Here is a 26,107-nt window from a genome sequence, read left to right on the forward strand (position 1 = left end):
GGGATATATGTGTACATATAGCTGATTCACTTTGCTGTACAGTAGAAAGTAACACAACATTGTAAAGGAACTATATTCCAATAAAAGTTAATTAACAAAAAAGAAACTAGTTCTTGGTACATTGTACTTGGAATTTTTGGTAAAATTATTACCGTTATATCTTAGAAGTAGGTAATCATTTCAACCAACCAAATATCAATATTAATTGTCACTACTGAAAAGAGAAAACATATGTAGTTTAACTTACTTTTTCTTTAAATGTCTATAATCCAATCTACCTTGTTTAAATTTATTACTTGAAGATTGTTACAAACCATAAACTACTAAGACAGCAACAGCTTTAACATTAACTTTTAATGAAATAATTATTAAGAAATGCTTTCTTATTTTGAGGAGACTATATCAGACAAGACTCATATGTACTAAATATGGTAAATATTATTCCTATTCTCCTATCCTCAGTTTCCTCATCTGTAAAATAAGCTTATGAAATGATAATTAAATGTGATAATATATGTGAAATATCCTATGCAAATATTCTAAATGGTAAAACATAAAATAACTCTGGGTGTACCTATCTTTGCATCACTTCCTGGTGGGCCAACGTTACAGGCTGTATTATGTTTATCCTCTTTGCTTACCAACACATTTAGTAAGGTTTTTGAGACCAAGTAGAACACAATAGCAGCCCCTTCCCTAATCCTTGAGAAAGTTATACCATACTGTTTTGTTCATAAGACTGGAATGGTAAGTCTTCAATTTTTTAGAAAAATAGAATAAATTTTTTTTTCAATATCCATTAGTGACCTTTTAAGCCTAGGAACTTTTTTAAACTTCCATCATTGATGTCTCAGTGTCTTAGTCCATTCAGGCTGCTATAACAGAATACCATAAACTAGGTTACTTATAAACAACAGCAATTCATGTCCGTTTTGTGGGCTGAAAAATTCCAAGATTGAGGGGCTGGTAGATTCAGTGTCTGATGAGAGTCCATTTCCTGGTTCATAGATGGCTTTTTGCTGTGTCCTCACATGGCAGAAGAGGCAAGGGAGTTCTCTGAGGTCTCTTTTAAATGGCACTAATCTCATTCATGTGGGCTCCACCCTCATGACCTAATCATCTCCCAAATGCCTCACCCTCTAATACCATTGCACTGTGGATTAGGTTTCAACATATAAATTTGGTGGGGAGGAGGGGAGAAACACAAATATTCAGTCTATATCACTCAGTATATAAAACTAAAACTGGTGCATGTACTATGCGTGTTTTTAGTCATGGGGCTCACTCTCTTAGTCCTTTGTTTGAAGAAGACCACCAAGGAGCTAAACTAACTCTTGACCAGGTTGGAGGGGTAACGGGGGAGACAGAATTTGGAAATAGCCACATAGGTGCTTGTGTCATTTAAACTGTACTAGGCTCTTTACAGCCCTTATAAAATTTAAATGTAATAATCCTGATAGTAAGACATGATTTTGGCAATTAGAAAAGAATGAGGTCAGATTTGATGATATATTTTCTCTTGTCATGAATTTGGCAAACAATAAATACAATTATAGAAGTACCAATCTTGGTTGGCATTTACAGAGGCTGTTTTTTAACAGAAAAGTAACGGCAGAGTTTTATAGAATCTCTGTCTTTTTACCACTGGAATTTTATTATACTAATTCTTTTTTGTGAGTCCTGATCATTGACTCCTCATTTTCTGTTGTTAACTCTATGAGTATGACCCCCAATTTTACACTGAAAGGGCCCAAAGTAGAAATTATCAGTTTTCTAAAAGAAAGAAAATCTATCCAGCAATTCCACTTCAGGGTATATATCTGAAAAAAATTAAATTATGTCAAAAAGATATCTGCACCCCCATGTTCATTGCAGCATTATTCACAATAGCCATGACATGGGAACAACCTACGTGTCCATCAGTAGATGAATGGATAAAGAGAATGTGATGTGTGTGTGTGTGTATGTGTATATATATATATGTATATATATATATATATATACATATACATATATATATATATATATATAACGTATACAGTGTCTTCTACATATTTCAGGTTGCGAACTTTCAAATATGTAAACGTGCATTCACATGTCCAATCACGTAAGTTAGTTCATGTATGTGTCTGGTGTACATTGTCACGTGTGTGTATCCTCTACAAGTGGTTGTGCTTTTTGTACTTTACAGTACTGCATACAGTACGGTAGTACAGTCTCTTTATTTCAAGCCCAGGGTATCCAGAAGCAAGTGTAAAAGCAACAGTGATATAGCTGGTACTGCTAAGAAGCACCAAGAGATAATGATGGGAACAAAAGTGAAAATAATTGAGAGAGTAGAGAAAGGCAAAAGTTGGTAGACATTGCTCATTCTTATAACATGAATCGTTCAACCATCAGCAGGATTCTAAACAAAGGCAAGATCATGGAACATGTGAAGTCTGCTGTGCCGATGATGTCAACAATAATGTGGAAAAGTGAGGGAGGAGATGGAGAAACTTCTCAGTGTGTGGATGCAGGATCAGCATCAGTGTCGAGTCTTGCTTAGCTTAATGCTGTTTCAAGAGAAAGTTAAAAGCCTTTATGAAGACTTGAAGAAGAAACATGAAGAAGAATCAGAGGGAACATCTTTTAATGTCAGCCATGGCTGATTTCATCAGTTCAAGGCTAGAGCCAACCTTCACAACGTAAAAGTAAGTGGCGAGGCAGCAAGTGCAGATATGGTAGCTGCCCGGAAATTTCCTGAAACCCTTCGATAAATTCTTGGTGAAGGCGTGTATTTACCCAAGCAAGTTTTTAATGTAGATGAGACAGGACTGTACTGGAAGAGGATGCCAGACCGAAGTTACATCACTAAGGAGGAAAAGTTGATGTCAGGCTATAACGTAGCAAAGGATAGGCTAACTGTATTGTTTGGTGGCAATGCTTCCAGTGATATGAAGCTGAAGCCTCTCTTAGTTTATTATTCAGAGAAACCAAGAGCCCTTAAAAAACATAGTCAAGGGCTCTCTTCCTGTTGTGTGGAAGAGTAACCTCAAAGCCTGTGTTACACAGGCCCTTTTCCAAGGCTGGTTTTTCCACCATTTTATCCTGGAGGTAGAGAAATATTGCTTGGAGGAGGAAGTCTCATTCAACATTATTTTGCTGCTCAACAGTGCTCTGGGCCACCCTCCATTCATGGACAACTTTCATCCCAACATCAAAGTAGTGCATCTGCCACCAAATACTATGTCGCTCATCCAACCTATGGGCCAGGGAGTTATAGCGACTTTCAAGAAATATTATTTATGTCACACTTTTTGTCAAGCAGTAAAGGTGAGTGACAAATCAGGAACAACCTTGCAAAAATTTTGTAAGGACTATAACATCTATGAGGCCATAAAAAACATTGACTTTGCTTGGCATGAGGTTACAGCTGTCACCATGAATGTGGCTTGGAAGAACCTTTGCCTGCAATTTGTTCATGATTTTTGTGGATTTGAGAAGGTGGATGAGGAGTCCAAAGAGGTCTTCTGCAACTTATTGATCCTCAGAGAGAAGCTGGAGCTAGATCTGCAAGAGGAGGACTTCATTGAACTCCTTGCTGCGTAACACGAGGAGCTTACTAGTGAAGACCTGATGGAATTGGAGGCCCAGAGAAAGGACAAAGAGAGACAAGAGGAAGAAGAACTGAAGAACTGAAGAGATTCATGATGCAGGAAATGGCAAGGGGATTTTCTTTATTTGAGGAGGCACTGTTAGTTTTTGAGACACAGGACCCAAATGTAGAACAGTATGTGAAGCTTACAGAGCTACTACCCAGATATCACTGGATCATTTTTTCAAGAGGGTAGATAGAATCGAATCCAGCAAGGAACTAGAACCTGTGCCTTCAACGTCAGGCATAAGTGAAATTGCACCTTTCCCTCCATCTCCTATTGCTAATAATCCTTCAGCTCTACCATTTCCCACCTCCTCTCTCTCCTCCAGTCAGTAACTCTTCTTTCTTGTTCACTTGATGCCAGCCCCTGTATGTCAGCTCTTGTACTGTACTACTGTACTTCTCAAGATATTGTACTGTAAGATTAAAAATGTTTTCTTTATTTTTTATTATTTGTTTTTCATGTATCATTTGTGAGAAAATTATTATAAACCTATTACAGTACAGTACTATACAGCCGATTGTGTTGGTTGGGTACCTACACTAACTTTGTTTGACTTACGAACAAATTAGACTTACAAACATGCTCTCAGAACTCATTCATATGTAGGGGACTTACTGTATGTATATATATATATATATATATATATATATATATATATATATATATATATATATATATATATATATATATATATATATATATATATATATATATATATATATATATATATATATATATATATATATATATATATATATATATATATATATATATATATATATATATATATATATATATATATATATATATATGGATATGGATATATGGATAATATATGGCCCTAAGAAAAGAAGGAAATCCTGCCATTTGCAACAACATGGATGGATCTTGAGGACACTATGCTAAATGAAATAAGCCAGACAGATAGACAAATACTGTTTGATCTCACTTATACATAAAATCTAAAAAAACAAACAAACAAAACTCATAGAAAAAGAGATATATTTGTTCTTACCAAAGGCCGGGGGTGGAGAGAGGAGGAATTGAATGAAGGTAGTTGAGAGGTACAAACTTTCAGTTGTAAGATAAATTAATATTAGGGATGTAAAGTACACCATGATGACTATAGTTAATGCTGCTGTATGGTATATTTGAAAGTTGCTAAGAGTAAATCCTAAAAGTTCTTAACACAAGGGGAAAAAATTTGTAACTATATAAGGAGATGGATGTTTACTAAACTTACTGTGGTAATCATTTTGCAGTATTTATAATTCAGGTCATTATGTTGTACCCCTTAAACTTTTACTGTGCTATATGTAATAATATCTCAATAAAACTAAAGAAAAAGAAAAGAAAACCCTATAGCCTCAGCAAATTATGAACATGTTGGTTAGTTAAACACTTTTTTCTAACTTCATGCCAGTTTTTTTTCCCACAAATTGTTAAGTTTTGGCCAATATTTCACACAAGGAGCAGGTGAGCTCTTCCAACAATTGATGATTGTAACACACTCCATCATATTTTGAGAAATTCAGAGGTGTAGCAGAAGACTGACTATTCTTCAGCTGGTATCTACTTAGGGTTTGACTGTGGGCAGAAACCGATCATGTATGAATTTACCTAGATTCATTGTTATTAATGTACAGACTGGATATCAAATTTTTTTAATTTAATTTAATTTTTTATATTGAATTATAGTTTATTTACAATGTCGTTTAGTTTGTAAAGTGATCCAGTTATACATATACACATAGCCATTCTTTTTTAGATTCTTTTCCCATATAGGTTATTACAAAATATTGAGTAGATTTCCCAGTGCTATACAGTAGGTCCTTATTGATTATTTTATATATAGTAGTGTGTATATGTTAACCCCACACTCCTAGTTTATCCCTCCCCCAACCTTTCCCCTTTGGAAAGGTTGTTTTCAAAGTCTGTGAGTCTATTTCTGTTTCGTAAATAAGTTCATTTGTATCACTTTTTTAGATTGAGATATGTAAAATGGTGATGGGTTTTGGCCTCCTTCTCTTTGCCTTGCACCTTAATGATTTGAAGGCAATACTTAAGAAGTAGGAGCTATAGCCATGTACTACCAAATATAAAGAGCTAAACATTCTTCTCTATTTCACTGTTTTCAAATGGATAATCGAGTGATCTTGTACCACAATCTGTCATTTCAATTCTCATCAGGTTTGTTCTGATCAACTAGACAAATGTCTCCTTCATTGTACCTGTAGTTATATGCTGGCTCAAAGACAATGACGATCCTAGGTAGCTAAGAATAGTGATAAAAAGAGTAGTTGTTGGAGGAGGTCATCGACAGGACATGACCATCAGGTTGACCGGCAAACTGGATCCAGGCAATTAGTCTCCTCACTCCCTTTCCGCCCTTGGGATGTGTGTTCCACTTGCCTTCCCCACACTAGAAGCTGCCCCAAGGACACAGTTCAGAGAGTAAGGTGTTGTTGAGGCCATATGAACAGTATAGGTGACTGAACCCAGATAAGGCTTCTATATAAACTTTAAGATTCTGGTGCACATGTGCGGGAATCTACTCAACCGCCCAAGACACCCTCCTAAGTAAGTTCCCTTGCTTATTAAACATGCTACCTACCAACCTGGAGTGGTCTGCATCTTTCTTTGATGTCTCCTTGCCCTCTGTGTACAAGTACAAAGGCCAATTTACATACAGTAGTTGGGTTTCCATGTGATTTTCATAAAAAAGAGTGAGACAAAATCAATTATTCTAAGACCAAAATAATCATTTTTGACAGGTGGCCTCTAATATTTAATTAGCAAGTACCTGTCAGTTCTACACATGGAATCAAATCATTCCATGTTCCAGGGTTACGTTTTACTCACTAATCTTTATCTGATTTTTATAAGAAGCTGAGTTGTTTTAAATTAGTTAACCTGTGTGTATTTCACTGAAACTTTTTAGCTACCACAGACACTTGGCAATGGTTCATTTGAAAATACTTCAAAATAAACTGGTATAGTTGTGTTCTATAGAATTGGACTTTGGGAACTCAGTCACCCATGGGCATAAAAGTTCAAGTGGACCAAGAACTTTTTCTGCATAAAAACTTGTCTTACCTTTAGCCAGTACTTCAGACCACCTTAATATCAATATTAGTGGCAGGGCACTAATCTTTATTTTAACTATTCTACTCTTCCTTTGACCCATTTATCTACTTATTGTATCTAGTTGCAAGTTGTCTGTTTTTTCAAGCCATGACCTCAAACACTTTTTGTACAAAGTGGGTTATAATAAAAATGATAATAATAATAATAAGAGCTACTAACAATAACAGTAAATTTATAGCTTAGACTTTTGAAAGAGGCCCCCAGAGCTTACCCAGTTTAATAGCTGAGATCCAGGATAGGCAACTTAAGGCAGGCTCAGTGAAAATCTATAATTTTGATTCTCTGTTTAATACTCTCTCCACCAATCCAGGATACCTCTTGGGTCAGGTGTCTCTGATTTTTCAGGCAATGGTTCCTGCTATCATCCCAAAAGCTAGAACCCTTCTATCCTCTGCCAGCATATCACTGGAAACCATGAAATTAGGGATTCCCTTTCCCTCTCCCTGAAACTTTCACAAACCTGAAAATTTTCTAAACAAAATTTCTTGTTTGACGTTATTCAGATAAACACTGAAGTCCACATTTGGATTTTCAAGACAATATTGGTAAAAATATTTTATAATGTAGTGAAATGTTCACACCTTATTCAGTGTTTGCAGTTGCACTTACATAGACATTAGGAATCTTGGAGTTGTTTTAAGTATTTGTAGCTGGCACGAGACAACAGGGGGAATCCAAAATTGAAGGATTAACTCTATCTAAGAGGCCATTATCAAAAGGAAACTCCTCTTATTCTTTGATAAAGACTTCCAAAGTGGACAACAGCCAAGAAAGCTTTTGTTCCCCCACCTCCTATCAAAGATTGCATTCCTCATTTTAAAAGTCTAATGATGCTGACCTTTTTCGGGATCCATCTGTGCTATATCTGGACTCTCTCTGCCAAAGAGACTCAGGGTCTGGTTTTGTTCAATTGTACTTTGCTCTGTGCTCTCTTTTTCTGTATCCTTTAAATGGTTATTTTGACCATAGTTCTCATCAAACAAAAGATGTCTATCTTTTATCATTTGGAGATATTGAAAGGAATGTTCCTTCTCTCCCTGCCTCTCAAAGAATTTACAGTCATTATACAACGAGAAGAGAAATTCCACAGAGACCAACTACCATAAGCATGTGCAGGTTAAAGATATGTGAATGTATTTTATATTTGATATATTTAGTTTCAATATCTGAAAGGGCTCAAGTAAATTTATGATGTTCTATTGCAAGCTATGTGAATTTTATAGACTCCAGGGGAAATATATTCTAACTCTTGCTTCCTCATATCAAATATATTTTGAACAAAAGATAGCTTGCTTTCTAAAGGTACCTAGTCAGACTGAAAGTCTTAGTATTTAAGCTCTATTTTGAAGTATATTTTGATGTTTGAAAATGCATTCTTTTTGCATAGGTATTTTCTGTCACAAGGGCAAACATAGATAGAAATACCATCCACAGTTTTAATATCAGTCCTAAAGTATAATGATTATGTGATTTGAAAATGCAGCCTGCCATGACCTGGAGCTTAGGAATGGCGAAATGAGTGACCCCGGAGCTGGTGTAGTCAATTATGTTCACATGAGCTCATCCTAGGACAGGGGTGGAGATGGCAATGCCGAAGGCAAAGGGAGGAGGTAAGCAGAAGACCACAGAGATGAAGTCTCTGCTGACTGTGGTTGATCAGAAACATTGGGCATATTGCAAGGATGTTAAGGGAGCTGTCTCTGGTCAACCTGTGTGGGTTTGGACCTCATCTCCAGAAGTGTACAGATGTGTTTTCTTAAGCAAGTTGTTTAACCTCTCCAGACGTCGGTAGCTTAATCTGTAAAGTAGGAAAACAACAGTAGTCACTTCATAGCATTGTTGAGATTTAATAAGCTGATGTACATAAAGTGCTTATTCAAAGACATCCCTATAAAATAATGGTTAATAATGCAGACTCTAACCTCAGTGTAAAGTTTAAACATAAACACGTCACATACTTTCTGTGTAATTCTCTTTTAGTCTCAGTTTCTTCTTCGGGAATATGGAGATAATAAATACTAGGAGCATTGTTGTGCGGATTACATTAGTTAATTCATATGCTTATAGAAGTGCTTAATGCATGATAAATGCTCAAAAATATTAGCTGTTATTATTAGAGTTCCTAAAAATGTTACTTGGAAACATCCAGGGCCAAAGAAACAGTATTTACTTTCAATTGTTTTCTTATCTAGTTCCCACAGCAAAAGGAGAGAAATATTCTCCCCTTATTTCTCTTCTGTTCTAAACCCATTTGTTTTTCTCCCAGGAGAAAGGAGGTGTACTTGTTTGGCTGTGGAAAATGGGGAGGGGTGCACATTAGGCTTGCATCTCGACTCATCCTGACCCATCTATCAATACCTCCAGGATGGGGTGTGCATTGCCCTGCAATCTGTGAAATCAGATGGCTTCAGGCACATGCTTTTTCCTGAGTGGAATCATGAAGGACTCTCCTTTGCCTGGCCTGAATTTAAGAGGTCTTAGACTTGCATCTTTATTCATGGACTCAACAGGTGTGGCCTCCACTACTAGTGAGCAGTCATCTGTGTCTCGGCACTTGACAAAGGTGATTTTACTGGAGGATGAATCTTATTGAATATTACAACTAAGAACTCTATTGTCTGTCAGTGGATAGGGTTTGAGGTACAGCCAGGTGTACCAGTCCTGAGATGAAACAATGCTGGATTGTATGTTATCAGTTTCATAAGGCATATGCTTGCTGTCAATAATGTTTATTCTTTAAAAAATACATATGTTTGACAATACAGTTCTTTGATTTGTGGCATATTAAGCCCATGAACTCACAGATTCAGTTTTATCAACATGATGATCATCTTACATGAATGTTAGCCTTTCTCACTCATCACCCAAGGACATCCTGAAACAGCAAGTCTGAATATGTGTAAGGAGGGACTGAGGTGGATCAAATCAGGAGAGAGGGAGGGGTGCAGAAAGTGACGTGGAGCTAGATTTAGGTAGAAAATAATTTTCTAAAAAACTTTTACTCTTATTGACGCTCATAATCCATAAAATTTGACCCTATTTCCAGAGAAAAGGTATCCATGATCTTGTGAATTTGGGTGTCTGTAAATTTTTTCCCAAGCTTCTCAGCAGCAAAATTTGTTCTTTGGTCAATTGTAACTGCTATTTTGCCAGGGTAAGAGAACTTTCCATTATCTACTTTACTGCATGTCTTTCCAGGGTAGGAATGCAGCACAGGACTCTTTACATTAACTGAAAAATCAGATGGTAAAAGAATCACTTTGGCCATTCTCTGTGTGAACATTTTTTGATGATAAAATAAGTAATTCCATATGTAGATGAATTGTTAGTATTCAATTCCTATTTCTCTTGTAATGTCCTTGGTCTTTTGTCTTTTGAATCAATTAGGTCAGTCTCAGGAGAATAAAAAAAGAAAAAGAAAGAAAGAGAAACAGACCACAGTTTAAGTCAAAACACGATAATACTGTCCCCTCAACATATGGTGTTTACAGATCTTAAAAACAGAATCAGAAGGAATGTTTCAGATTAGAAGGGATTTTTCCACATCAGGAGTGGTTTTAATTTGTAAGCTTTTTAAATCTTTGGTCTTGGAGTAGTTCTTACTACAGTCAATAAACTGGTTAGTGAAATGAAGGTAAAATATTATAATTATTTCATTAAATAAGATTTGTATGTCCTTATTATAGGCAAATAATTGTTTACATGTAATAATTGCATATAACAATTGTTTGGCTGTGGAAAATAATTCAAATAATTGCATATAATTGTTTTTTATTTCATAAGTACATAAATATCCTCCATATATATATTCCACACCTCTTTTAAGACACAATGTGATGTGAGAAGTTGTGAAATAGAGCCAGCTAGAAAATATTTGCTCTGAGCCACAGCAACATGGCTTTTTTTTAACATCTTTATTGCAGTATAATTGATTTACATAGTGTGTTAGTTTCTGCTTTATAGAAAAAGAATCAGTTATATATACACACACACACACACACACACACACACACACATATATATATATATATATATATATATATATATCCTCATATCTCTTCCCTCTTGCGTCTCCCTCCTTCCACCATCCCTATCCCATCCTTCTAGGTGGTCACAAAGAACCGAGTTGATCTCCCTGTGCTATGCGGCTGTTTCCCACTAGCTATCTATTTTACGTTTGGTAGTGTATATATGTCCATGCCACTCTCTCACTTTGTCCCAGTTTACTCTTCCCCCTCCCCATATCCTCAAGTCCATTCTCTAGTAGGTCTGTGTCTTTATTCCTGTCTTGCACCTAGGTTCTTCATGACCTTTTTTTTTTTTAGATTCCATATATATGTGTTAGCATATGGAATTTGTTTCTCTCTTTCTGACTTGACTTACTTCACTGTGTATGACAGACTCTACATCCATCCACCTCAATACAAATAACTCAATTTTGTTTCTTTTTATGGTTGAGTAACATTCCATTGTATATATGTGCCACATCTTCTTTATCCATTCATCTGTCGATGGACACTTAGGTGGCTTCCATGTCATGGCTACTGTAAATAGAGCTGCAATGAACATATTGGTACATGATACTTTTTGAATTATGATTTTCTCAGAGTATATGCCCAGTAGTGGGATCGCTGGGTCGTATGGTAGTTCTATTTTTCGTTTTCTAAGGAACAACCATAGTGTTTTCCATAGTAGCTTTATCAATTTACATTCCCACCAACACTGCAGGAGGGTTCCCTTTTTTCCACACCCTCTCCAGCATTTATTGTTTGTAGATTTTTTGATGATGGCCATTCTGACCGGTGTGAGATGATATCTCATTGTAGTTTTGATTTACATTTCTCTAACGATTAATGATGTTGAGCATGCTTTCATGTGTTTGTTGGCGATCAGTATATCTTCTTTGGAGAAATGTCTATTTAGGTCTTCTGTCCATTTTTGGATTGGGTTGTTGTTTTTTTGATATTGAACTGCATGAGCTGCTTGTAATTTTGGAGATTAATCCTTTGTCAGTTGCTTCATTTGCAAATATTTTCTCCCATTCTGAGGGTTGTCTCTTCATCTTGTTTATGGTTTCCTTTGCTGTGCAAAAGCTTTTAAGTTTCATTAGCTCTCATTTGGTTATTTTTGTTTTTATTTCCATTACTCTACAAGGTGGATCAAAAAAGACCTTGCTGTGATTTATGTCATAGAGTGTTCTGCCTAAGTTTTCCTCTAAGAGTTTGATAGTGTCTGGACTTACATTTAGGTCTTTAATCCATTTTGAGTTTATTTTTGTGTATGGTGTTAGGGAGTGTTCTAATTTCATTCTTTTACATGTAGCTGTCCACTTTTCCCAGCACCACTTATTGAAGAGGCTGTCTTTTCTCCACTGTATGTTCTTGACTCCTTTATGAAAGATAAGGTGGGTTTATCTCTGGGCTCTCTAACCTCTTCCATTGATCTATATTTCCGTTTTTGTTCCAGAACTATACTCTCTTGATTACTGTAGCTTTGTAATATAGTCTGAAGTCAGGGAGTCTGATTCCTCCAGTTCTGTTTTTCATTCTTAACATTGCTTTGGCTATTCGGTGTCTTGTGTTTCCATACAAATTGTGAATTTTTTTGTTCTAGTTCTGTGAAAAATGCCAGTGGTACTTTGAGAGGGATTGCATTGAATCTGTAGATTGCTTTGCATAGTATAATCATTTTCACAATGTTGATTCTTCCAATCCAAGATCATGGTATATCTCTCCATCTATTTGTATCATCTTTAATTTCTTTCATCAGTGTCTTATAGTTTTCTGCATACAGGTCTTTTGTCTCCATAGGTAGGTATATTCCTAGATATTTTACTCTTTTTGTTGCAGTGGTAAATGGGACTGTTTCCTTAATTTCTCTTTCAGATTTTTCATCATTAGTGAATAGGGATGCAGGAGATTTCTGTGCATTAATTTTGTATCCTGCTACTTTACCAAATTCATTGATTAGCTCTAGTAGTTTTCTGGTAACATCGTTAGGATTCTCTATGTATATTATCATGTCACCTGCAAAAAGTGACGGCTTTACTTCCTCTTTTCCCATTTGGATTCCTTTTATTTCCTTATCTTCTTTGATTGCTGTGGCTCAAACTTCCAAAAGTATGTTGAGTAATAGTGTTGAGAATGGGCAGCCTTGTCTTGTTCCTGATCATAGTGGAAATAGTTTCAATTTTTCACCATTGAGGATGATGTTGGCTGTGGGTTTGTCATATGTGGCCTTTATTATGTTGAGGAAAGTTCCCTCTATGCCTACTTTCTGCAGGGTTTTTATCATAAATGGGTGTTGAATTTTGTCAAAAGCTTTCTCTGCATCAATTGAGATGATCATATGGTCTTTCTCCTTCAGTTTGTTAATATGGTGTATCACGTTGATTGATTTGCATATATTGAAGAATCCTTGCATTCCTGGGATAAACCTCACTTGATCATAGTGTATGATCCTTTTAATGTGCTGTTGGATTCTGTTTGCTAGTATTTTGTTGAGGATTTTTGCATCTATGTTCATCGGTGATATTGGCCTGTAGTTTTCTTTCTTTGTGACATCTTTGGCTGGTTTTGATATCAGAGTGATGGTGGCCTTCTAGAATGCGTTTGGGAGTGTTCCTCCCTGTGCTATATTTTGGAAGAGTTTGAGAAGGATAGGTGTTAGCGCTTCTCTAAATATTTGATAGAATACACCTGTGAAGCCATCTGGTTGCAGGCTTTTATTTGTTGGAAGATTTTTAATCACAGTTTCAATTTCAGTGCTTGTGATTGGTCTGTTCGTATTTTCTATTTCTTCCTGGTTCAGTCTCAGAACGTTGTGCATTTCTAAGAATTTGTCCATTTCTTCCAGTTTGTCCATTTTATTGGCATATAGTTGCTTACAGTAATCTCTCATGATCCTTGGTATTTCCGCAGTGTCAGTTGGTACTCCTCCTTTTTCGTCTCTAATTCTATTAACTTGAGTCTTCTCCCTTATTTTTGTGATGAGTCTGGCTAATGGTTTATCAATTTTGTTTATCTTCTCAAAGAACCAGCTTTTAGTTTTATTGATATTTGTTATCATTTCCTTCATTTCTTTTTCATTCATTTCTGATCTGATTGTTATGATTTCTTTCCTTCTGCTAACTTTGGGGTTTTTTGGTTCTTCTTTCTCTAATTGCTTTAGGTATAAGTTTAGGTTGTTTCCTTGAGATGTTTCTTGTTTCTTAAGGTAGGATTGTATTGCTATAAACTTCCCTCTTAGAACTACTTTTTCTGCATCGCATAGGTTTTGGGTCATTCTGTTTTCATTTTCATTTGTTTCTAGGTATTATTTAATTTCCTCTTTGATTTCTTCAGTGATCACTTCGTTATTAAGTAGTGTATTGTTTAGCCTCCATGTGTTTGCATTTTTTACAGATTTTTTTCCTGTAATTCATAGTGTTGTGGTTCAGAAAGATACTTGATACAATTTCAATTTTCTTAAATTTACCAAGGTTTGATTTGTGACCCAAGATATGATTTATCCTAGAGAATGATCCATGAGCACTTGAGAAGAATGGGTATTCTGTTGTTTTGGGATGGTATGTCTTATAAATATCAATTAAGTCCATCTTGTTTAATGTATCCTTTAAAGCTGTGTTTCCTTATTTATTTTCATTTTGGATGATCTGTCCATTGGTGAATGTGGGCTGTTAAAATCTCCTACTATGATTTTGTTACTGTCGATTTCCCCTTTTATGGCTGTTAATATTTTCCTTATGTATTGAGGTGCTTCTATGTTGGGTGCTTAAATATTTACAGTTTGTATGTCTTCCTCTTGGATTGATCCCTTGATCATTATGTAGTGTCCTTCTTTGTCTCTTGTAATGGTCTTTGTTTTAAAGTCAGTTTTGTCTGATATGAGAATTGCTGCTCCATCTTTCTTTTGATTTCCATTTACATGGAATATCTTTTTCCATGTCCTCACTTTCAGTCTGTATGTGTCCCTAGGTGTGCTGTGGGTCTCTTCTAGACAGCATATATAGTGGTCTTGTTTTTCTATCCATTCAGCAAGTCTATATCTTTTGGTTGGAGCATTTAATGCATTTATATTTAAGGTAATTATCAATATTTATGTTCCTATTACCATTTTCTTTAATTGTTTTGGCTTTGTTATTGTAGGCCTATTCCTTCTCTTGTGTTTCCTGACTAGAGAATTTCCTTTACCATTTGTTGTAAACCTCGTTTGATGGTGTTGAATTCTCTTAGGTTTTGCTTGTCTGTATAGATTTTAATTTCTCTGTCAAATCTGAATGAAATCCTTCCTGGGTAGAGTAATCTTGGTTTTAGATTTTTCTCCTTCATCACTTTAAATATGTCTTCCCACTCCCTTTTGGCTTGCAGGGTTTCTGCTGAAAGATCAGCTGTTTACCGTATGGGGATTCCATTGTGTGTTATTTGTTGTATTTCCCTTGCTGCTTTTAATATTTTTTCTTTGTATTTAATTTTTAATAGTTTGATTAATATGTGTCTTGACTTTTTTCTCCTCTGATTTATCTTGTATTGGACTCTCTGTGCTTCCTGGACTTGATTAACTCTTTCTTTTCCCATATTAGGGAAGTTTTCAACTATAATGTCTTCAAATATTTTCTCAGTCCCTTTCTTTTTCTCTTCTTCTTCTGGGACTCCTATAATTCGAATGTTGGTGCATTTAGTGCTGTCCTAGACGATGCTGAGACTGTCCTCAATTCTTTTCATTCTTTTTTCTTTATTCTGCTCTGCAGTATTTATTTCCACTATTTTATCTTCCAGGTCACTTATCCGTTCTTCTATCTCAGTTATTCTGTTATTGATCCTTTCTAGAGAAGTTTTAATTGCATTTATTGTGTTGTTCCTCACTGTTTTCTCTTGAGTTCTTCTAAGTCTTTGTTAAACGTTTCTTGTATTTTCTCCATTCTATTTTGAAGATTTTGGATCATCTTTACTGTCATTATTCTGAATTCGTTTTCAGGTAAACTGCTTATTTCCTCTTCATTTGTTAAGTTGGTGGCATTTTGCCTTGCTCCTTCATCTGCTGTGAGTTTCTCTGTCTTCTCGTTTTGCTTAACTTACTGTGTTTGGGGTCTCCTTTTCGTAGGCTGCAGGTTCATAGTTCCCATTGTTTTTGGTGTCTGTCCCCAGTGTCTAAGGTTGGTTCAGTGGATTTTGTAGGCTTCCTGGTGGAGGGGACTAGTGTACATGGCTGACTTTTGTCTCCCTGGAAAGTCTGCCCTCTGTTCACACCCTCTTGGTCCAGACAGCCCAGGACAGATGGCATGAGCAGTTCTGCCAAGCCAGCCAGTGAGAACAGGCAAGCAGACATCTGCAGGTGGAGGCCAGATGGGAATCAATGTTGGATGATCACTGAAAGTTGATTGCACAGAAAGGCCGTTTCCCCAGCAGCAGAAATTACTCTCTAAGAACTCTTTATGTCTATATAGACAGTAGGCCAAGGGTGATATACACCAAGCACTTAAGCTGTCCAAAGAAGGGCCTGGTGTATATTAATATCCCAAACTCCTGAATCACATCTGATTCTAAGATTATAACTAGTTTCCACCTAAAGCTTCTGAGCACTTAGGAAGGACAATATTACCACAATAAAATCACATGGGGAGTTGTTAAAAGTCCCAATGGCTAGGCTATACCCAGACCAATTAAGTCAGAATCTTTGGTGGTGGATCCAAGCATCAATACTTATCTATAAACTGCCCCTGCAGCGGGCAGGATGCAGACAGAAAGGACCACTTCTCAAAGTGCAAAGCTGCAGTGTTTTTTTATGTGGTGTGTTGAGGGTGTGGAGACTGAGCTCTGGACACCCAAAATTAAAACTTAAATCAATGGCTATGGAGATGTCATCATTTCTTAAGATATTATCTTTCAAGGGAAAGAGAATGTGGCTAAGAGTCTCAAGATCTGATTATTATACTAAAATTTGCCAGTCACTTCAACTTAGATCATCAGTATCACAGTCTGTATAATAAGAGAGTTGGATAGAGTGATCTCCTATATCCTCCCATTCCTCCTATTTCTGTTGTCAAATGCTGGTGTAAAACTTTGTACAATCTATTATTTTCTCTTTAAAATTGTTAATTGATTTTTTTCTGATGATTACAAAATAAGTATATCATAATTTTATATCTTAAAGCCTTTCTCCCACATTTCCACATAACATGTAATGGTAGATAAAACATTTTGAAATGCTTTATGCTCTGATCACCCCTTGTTAACATTATATGGGAAATCATAACCAGTGCAACAAGGGAAGAAAAATAATTTTAAAAATTGGGAAAGAGAAATAAAACTTTTTAAAAAAAATTTAAGAAGAATGATTGTCTATGTAGAAAATACCAAAGATTTACAAAAAAAAAAAAAAAAAGAAAGAAAGAAAGAAAGAAAGACCACTGGATCTAATGAGAAGTTTAGCAAGCTCTCAAGATATAAGGTCAATCTTCAAATATCAGTTGTATTTTTATATTCAATCACTGAAAAATTGCATGTTGAAATGTTTAAAGTACTATTTAAAATAGCATCCAAAAAATAAACTAGAAATAAATCTAAAAAATTTGTATGTTAACTCTAACAAGATTTGTATGTTAAAACTATAAAACATTGGTGAGAGGAATTAAAAAATATATGGTGTCCATGGTTTAGAAGGATCAATGTTTATAAAGATGCCAATTCTCCCCAAACTGATCGATAGAGTCAATGAAATTCCAATCAAAAACCCAGAAGGCTTTTGTAGAAACTGAAAATATGATCCTACTATTTATATGAAAAAGCAGAGGACATAGAATAACCAAAATAATTGTTTATAACCCCAAAGTTTAATGATTCACACTACCTGAGTCCAAGACTTAACTATAAAGCTTCAGTAATCAGTGCAGTATGACAAGACACATTTAACATTCAGGGTTAGGTGGGAGCACGAAGAGATGGATTAAAGAAGGCCACACCACATGTGCTCATTAATATGGGCAGGGACTCCATCCATGCACTGTACATATATTTGTAAACAAAGTTTTATTGGAATACCACAATATATGCCCATTTGCTTACATACTGTCTATGGCTGTTTGCACACCATAGTGTCAAAGTTGAGTAGTTGCAACAGAGTCAGAGACCAAATGGATAACGTTGCCAGATTTGTATTTTAGTAAATAAAAATACAAGAAGCTCAGTCAAATTTGAATTTCAGATAAACCACAAATAATTTTATTATAAGTATGATCTGTGCAGCAATGTGGATATATTTATAAAAAAAAATTATTTGTGGTTCATTTGAAATTCAAATTTAACTGGGTGCCATGTATTTTATCTTATGTATAAATTTAAAGACTAAAATATTTACTATTTGGACCTTTATAGAAAAAGGTTACCAACCCCTGATTTCAGGTAAGGAGGAAAACGTTTTGCAACAATTAATTAAATTGTCAACAAAATTATTTGAAATAGTTTTTCATTAAAAGAAGTTACAAAATTAACAAGATATAAATATATTTAGCTTTTTTCAGTTACCAAGATTAAAATATGATACCTAAAATTATAACAAGTTCACTATTTTTTTTTCACCAGCTTCAGAACTTCCAGGAAACCCTTCTAAATATGAGGGTATACCATTATTTGAAGCAGTGGATCACAAACCTGCACATCAGATTTACTTAGGGTGCATTTTAAAAATATAGATTCTTAGGCCCCAACCCCCAAAATTCTGATTCATTATATCTGAAATTGAAACCAGGAATTTTTTTTTAAGTTTTTCAGATGATTTTTATGTACAGACTAAAGAAAGGGTGACTTGTGCAGTGGCTTTCAAACTTTAATATGCATCAGGGCCTGTTGAAACACAGATTGCTGGGCCCTAACTAACCCCAGAGCTTTTGATTCAGTAAGTCTGAAGTGGGACACAAGGGTGTCTAACAATTTTCCAAGTGATGCTAGTACATTCTGCTGGTCTGGAGACTTCATTTTGAGAAAGAATGATTTAAAATTTTTCATGCACCTAACTTATTATTTTCTTAAGTTCATATCTAGACTTTTTTTGTGTGGTATGCGGGCATCTCACTGTTGTGGCCTCTCCCATTGTGGAGCACAGGCTCTGCACACGCAGGTTCAGTGGCTATGGCTCACAGGCCTAGCCACTCTGCGGCACGTACGATCTTCCCGGACCAGGGCACGAACCAGTGTCCCCTGTGTCGGCAGGTGGACTCTCAATCACTGTGCCACCAGAGAAGCCCCAGATCTAGATTTTAAACGTAGTATACAAAATAATGGAAATTTAGTGCCACAAAATGAATTGCATTGTTTGCTATTCCACCATAGTATTAATTTACTTAAAAAAGAAATGATAAAGTTTTTGTGTTTCAGACCATGTTTTGCTGTAAGTCAGGAAGTCTCTAATCTTGTCAAAAAGTATTGAGAATGTGACCCAAACTTAAGTCTTAAATATGACATTGAAAGCTTATTGTAAAAATAGAACTAACTACTAATAAACCAATTCAGCAAAGTAATGAAATACTTAGGAATAAATTCAACCAAATAAGTGAAGAAGTTATACACTGAAAACTACAAATGTGGAAAGAAATTAAAGATCTAAATCAATAGAAAGACATACCATGCTCATGGATTGGAAAGCTTAATATTGTTAAGATGGCAATACTCCACAAATTGGTAAAGTAGCAAATTTATTCTAAAATTTATGTGTAAATGCAAAAGAACCAGAATAGCCAAAAAATCTTGAAAAGGAAGAACAGTGTTAGAGGGTTTACATTTCCCTCCCAATTTCAAAACTACTAGAAAGCTATGGTAAGAAAAAAAAAAAAGGTACTAGCTTAAGAATAGACATATAGAACAATGGAATATAATTGAGGGTCCAGAAGTACACCTTCACATTTACAGCCAATTGATTTCTGACAAATATGACAAGACAATAGTTTTTTTCAACAAATTGTGCTAGGACTGCTAGATATTCACATGAAGAACAATGAAGTTGGACCCTTACCTTATACCATATATAAAAATTAACTCAATCTGGATTGAAGAACTAAGCCTAAGAGGTAAATGCTATAAAAATATTAGAATGAAATTTAGGTGTAAATCTTTGTAAACTTGGATTAAGCAATGGTTTCTTAGATGTCATGCCAAGAGCACAAACAACAAGAAAAAAAACAAACTGTAAATCATCAAAATTAAAAACTTCTGTGCTCCAAAGGACACTATTAAGAAAGTGAAAAAAGGGGGCAGAGTCAAGATGGTGGACTAGGAGGACGCAGAGTTCACTTCTCTGCACAACTAAGCCACCTACCAGGCACTAGTGGAGGACCACAGACACCTGAGGGTATGGAAAGAATCCCCAAACAACTGGGTAGGATGTGGCGGGAGATAGGGGATGAGAAGTAGACATAGGACAGGACCAGCACCCCTGAGGTGTTGCTGAGGGAGGAGAGGGGTTCCCACACCTGGAGGGTCCCATCCATGGTTAGGGGATCAACAGGTCAATGGAGATGGAAGGTCCCTTGGGAGGGTGGAGGATCAGAAGGGAACGAGGCCAGTGTTCCTCTGCCTAATTGGGCTCAAGGGAGCCTGATGAGGTCCTGGACCTGATTCTCTGCCCAGAGAGGCCCCCTCCAGCCACGTGAGTCCTGAAGGAGTAATGGGGGAGGAAAAGTAAAGGCTGACAAGATGGGACTGGCACCTCTGAGGGGCAGCTGAGGGAAGTGATGGGTTTTCATGCCCAGAGGGGCCCACCCATGGTTAGGGGATCAACAGGGATGGGTTAGGCCCTCGGGAGAGGGGAGAATTGGAAGGGAATGAAGCCATTGTTTTCCCTACCCACTTCGGCCCCAGGGAGCCTACTGAGGTCCCAGGCCTAATCCTCTGCCCTCCAATGCTCCCTCCTGCTGAACTGAGCCTAAGCCTTGTCTCCACAGTCCAACCCAGGTGCTTACCTCCAAGCTCCACACTCCAGGCCCCCCTCCAGCCTTGCTGCCTTTCCCAGCTGCACTATGTTTAATGTCACCCCCGCTTAGGCCCTGCTCCCAAGGCCTTTTCTGGCCATGTGGGTCCTGAGTCTAGGCCCCGCTTCCACCCTAAACCCCACCCAACCTTAGCCCCACCACCGCCTAAGTCCTGGCCCCACAGCCAAAGCCTTTCTGACCTTTCTGGGGTTTTTTAGGTTGTGGTTCTGTTTTACTTTGTTGTTTTTGATTCATTTATATCTTTATTTTTTCTAATAAATTTATATTTTTCTAATTTTATTTTATTGATATTTTATTATTGTTCTCCTCCTTTTGGCTTGTTCTCCCCCTTTTTTTCTTTTTTCTTTTTTCTGTTATTGTTCTGTTTTACCTTGTTGTAGTTGTTTCACCTATATTTTTATTTTTCCTAAGATATTTTCTATTTTTATTTCATGTTTTATTCTTTGTTATTGTACTCTCCTTTTTTTTTTTCTTTTGTCACACTGCACAACTTGTGGAATCTTGGTTCCCAGGCCAGGGGTCAGGCCTGAGCTCTTGTGGTGGGAGTGCCAAGTCCAAACCACTAGACTAACAGAGAAACTCAGACCCCAGGGAATATTAAACAGAGTGAGGTCTCCCAGAGGTTCTCAACTCAGCACCAAGGCCCAGCTCTACCCAACTGCCTACAAACTCCAGTGCTGGACAACTCAGGACAAACAACCAGTAAGACAGCAACAGAGCAACACCCAAGTAAAAAAAATATGTTACAGACAAAGGAGCAAAGTAAAACCTACAAGACCAAATAAAAAAAGAGAAAATAGGCAACCTACCAGAAAAAGAATTCAGACTAATGATAGTAAACATGATCCAAAATTTTGGAAATAGAATGGAGGCACGGATCGAGTAAATAAAAGAAAAGTTTAACAAACACCTACAAGAACTAAAGAATAAACAAAGAGTGATGAACAACACAATAACTGAAATGAAAAATACACTAGAAGGAATCAATAGTAGAATAACTGAGGCAGAATAGCAAATAAGTGAGCTGGAAGATAGAATGGTGGAAATAATTGCTGAGGAGGAGAATAAAGAAAAAAGAATGAAAAGAATTGAGGACAGTCTTGGAGACCTCTGAGACATTAAATGCACTAACATTTGGATTATAGGGGTCCTAGAATAAGAAGAGAAAGAAAAAGGACCTGAGAAAATATTTGAAAAATATTTTTAAATATCTGAAAATATTATATTCAAAAACTTCCCTAACATGTGAAAGGAAATAACCACCCAAGTCCAGGAAGTCCAGAGAGTCCCATACAGGATAAACCCTAGGAGAAATACACCAAGACACATATTAATCAAACTAACAAAATTTAAATCAAAGAAAAAATATTAAAAGCAGCAAGGGAAAAGCAAATAATATACAAGGGAATCCCCATAAGGTTATCAGCTGATTTTTCAGCAGAAACTCTGCAGGCCAGAAGGGAGTGGAAGGATATATTTAAAGTGATGAAAGGGAAAAACCTACAACCAAGTTTACTCTACCCAGTGAGGATCTCATTCAGATTCAATGGAAAAATCAAAAGCTTTACAGACAAGCAAAAGCTAAGGGAATTCAGCAACACCAAACCAGCTTTACAACAAATACTACAGGAAATTCTCAAGGCAGGAAACACAACAGAAGAAAAGGACCCCCCAAAACAAACACAAATCAATTAAGAAAATGGTAATAGGAACATACATATCAATAATTACATTGAATGTAAATGGATTAAATGCTCCAACAAAAATACACAGACTGCCTCAATGGATACAAAAACAAGACCCATACATAGGTTGTCTACAAGAGACCCACATCAGACCTAGGGAAACATACAGGCTGAAAGTAAAGGGCTGGAAAAAGATATTCCATGAAAATGGAAATCAAAAGAAAGCTGGAGTAGCAATATTCATATCAGATAAAATACACTTTTAAATAAAGACTGTTACAAGAGATAAGGCAAGAGACTTCCTTGGTGGTGCAGTGGTTAGGAATCCACCTGCCAATGCAGGGAACATGTGTTCAGACCCTGGTCTGGGAAGATCCCACATGCCGTGGAGCAACTAAGCCTGTACACCACAACTACTGAGCCTGTTCTCTAGAGTGCACAAGCCACAACTACTGAAGCTCACGTGCCTATAGCCCATGCTCCACAACAAAAGAAGCCCCCACACAGCAACGAAGAGTAGCCCCTACTCACCGCAACTAAAGAAAACCTGTGCACAGCAACAAAGACCAACACAGGCAAAAATTAAAAAAAAAAAAATTTAGTTAAAAAGGAGAGATATAAGGAATGACTCTACATAATGATCATGGGATTAATCCAAGAAGAAAACATAACAATTATAAATATTTATGCACCCAACATAGGAACACCTCAATACATAAGGCAAATGCAAACAGCCATAAAAGGAGAAATCAACAGTAACACAATAATAGTGGGGGACTTTAACACTCCACTTACACCAATGGATAGATCATCCAGATAGAAAATAAATAAGGAAACACAAGCTTTAAATGACACAGTAGACCAGATTGACTTAATTGATATTTATAGGATATTACACTCGAAGGAAAAAGAGTACACTTTATTCTCAAGTGCACATGGAACATTCTCCACAGTAGATCACATTTTGGGTCACAAAATAAGACTTGGAAAGTTTAAGAAAATTTCAAGCATATTTTCCAACCACAAGACTATGAGATTAGAAATAAATTACAGGGGAAAAATGTGAAAAACACAAACACATGGAAGCTAAACAGTGTGCTGCTAAATAACCAAGAGATCACCGAAGGAATCAAAGAAGAAATAAAAGAATACCTAGAAACAAATGACAACAAAAACACAACAATCCAAAGTCTATGGGATGCAGCAGAAGCAGTTCTAAGAGGGAAGTTCATAACAATTCAATCTCACCTCAAAAAAACAAGAAAAATCACAAACAACCTAACTTTACACCTAACTCACCTACAAAAAGAAGAACAAAGAAATCCCAAAGTTAGTATATGGAAAGAAATCATAAAGATCAGAGCAGAAATAAATGAATTCAAAATGAAGAAAACAATATGAAAGATCAATAAAACTGAAAGTTGGTTCTTTCAGAAGATAAACAAAATTGACAAAGCTTTAACCAGACTCAACAAGAAAAAAAGGGAGAGGACTTAAATCAATAAAATTAGAAATGAAAAAGGAGAAATTACAACTGATAATGAGGAAATACAAAGGCTCATAAGAGACTACTACAAGCAACTATATGTCAAAAAAATGGACAGTCTAAAAGAAATGGACAAATTCTTGGAAAGGTACAACTTTCCAAGACTGAACCAGGAAGAATTAGAAAATATAAACAGAAAAATCACATGTAATGAAATTGATAGTGTACTTAAAATCTTCAAACAAACAAAAGTCCAGGACCAGGTGGCTTCACCAGCAAATTCTGACAAACATTTAAAGAAGAGCTAACACCTCTCCTTCTCAAAATCTTCAAAAAAATTGCAGATGGAGGAACACTCCCAAACTCATTCTGTGAAGCCACCATCACCCTAATACCAAAACCAGACAAAGATATCAGAAGAAAATTATGGACCAATATCACTGATGAACATAGATGTAAAATTCTCAACAAAATACTAGCAAACAGAATCCAACAACACATTAAAAAGATCATACACCATGATCAAGGGGGATTTATCCCAGGGATGCAAGGATTCTTCAATATATGGAAATCAATCAATGTGATACATCATATTAACAAATTAAAGAATAAAAACCATATGATCATCTCAATAGAGGCAAAAAAAGCTTTTGACAAAATTCAACGCCCATTTATGGTAAAAACTCTCAAGAAAGTGGGCATAGAGGGAACATACCTCAACATAATAAGGGCCAGATATGACAAACCCACAGCCAACATCATTCTCAATGGTGAAAAACTGAAAGAATTTTCTCAGATCAGGAACAAAACAAGGATGTCCATTCTCACCATTATTATTCAACATAGTATTAGAAGTCCTAGCCATGGCAATCAGAAAATAAAAAGAAATAAAAGGAACCCAATTGGAAAAGAAGAATTAAAACTGTCACTGTTTGCAGATGACATGATACTATACATAGAAAACCCTAAAGATGCTACCAGAAAACTACTAGAACTAATCAATGAATTTGGTAAGGTTGCAGGTTACAAAATCAATGCACAGAGATCTCTTGCATTCCTATACAATAACAACAAAAAAATCAGAAAGAGAAATTAAGGAAACAATCCCATTTACCACTGCAACAAAAAGAATAAAATACCTAGGAATAAACCTACCTTAGGAGGCAAAAGACCTGTACTCAGAAAACTATAAAACACTGATGAAAGAAATCAAAGATGATGCAAAGAGTTGGAAAGATATTCAATGCTCCTGGGTTGGAAGAATCAATTTTGTGAAAATGACTATAGTCAGACTCTAGGTCCATCCACCTCACTACAAATAAATCAATTTCATTTCTTTTTATGGCTGAGTAATATTCCATTGTATATATGTGCCAGATCTTCTTTATCCATTCTTCTGTCGATGGACACTTAGGTTGCTTCCATATCCTGGCTATTGTAAATAGTGTTGCAATGAACATTGTGATACATGACTCTTTTTGAATTATGGTTTTCTCAGGGTATATGCCCAGTAGTGGTATTGCTTGGTCATATGGTAGTTCTATTTTTAGTTTTTTAAGGAACCTTCATACTGTTTGCCATAGTGGCTGTATCAATTTACATTCCCACCAACAGTGCAGGAGGGTTCCCTTTTTTCCACACCCTCTCCAGCATTTATTGTTTGTAGATCTACAGATCGACAATCTACAGATTCAGTGCAATCCCTATCAAATTTTCAATGGCATTTTTCACAGAATTAGAACAAAAAATTTTACCATTTTTATGGAAACACAAAAGACCCCAAATAGCCAAAGCCATCTTGAGAAAGAAGAATGCAGCTGGAGGAATCAGGACTCCCCAACTTCAAACAATACTAGAAAGCTACAGTAATCAAGACAGTATGGTACTGGTACAAAAACAGAAATATAGATCAATGGTACAGGATAGAAAGCCCAGAGATTAACCCATGCAAATGTGGTTACCTTATCTTTGATAAAGAGGCAAGAATATACAATGGATATAAGACAGACTCTTTATTAAATGGTGCTAGGGAAACTGGACAACTACATGTAAAAGAATGAAATTAGAACACTCCCTCACACCATACACAAAAATAATCACAAAGTGGATTAAAGACCTAAATGTAAGACTGGACGCCATAAAACTCTTACAGGAAAAACACTTT

The 26,107-nt window shown here is 36.1% G+C and overlaps 1 protein-coding gene across 1 annotated transcript in view; it reads left to right on the plus strand.

The window, feature by feature from the left end:
• Positions 1–3,228: 3,228 nt before the first annotated feature.
• LOC308630018 (large ribosomal subunit protein uL15-like) overlaps positions 3,229–26,107 on the plus strand; it is a gene marked incomplete at its 5' end in the record, with an annotated part of 39,645 nt that continues 16,766 nt past the window's right edge. Inside the window, one exon of the mRNA XM_081258415.1 lies at positions 3,229–3,507. Within this exon, the coding sequence (XP_081114541.1) occupies positions 3,229–3,507 (279 nt within the window). The remainder of the gene's footprint in view (positions 3,508–26,107) is intronic.

Source organism: Mesoplodon bidens (genome assembly GCF_964165515.1).
Source record: "Mesoplodon bidens genome assembly, chromosome: 16".
NCBI lineage: Eukaryota > Metazoa > Chordata > Mammalia > Artiodactyla > Ziphiidae > Mesoplodon > Mesoplodon bidens.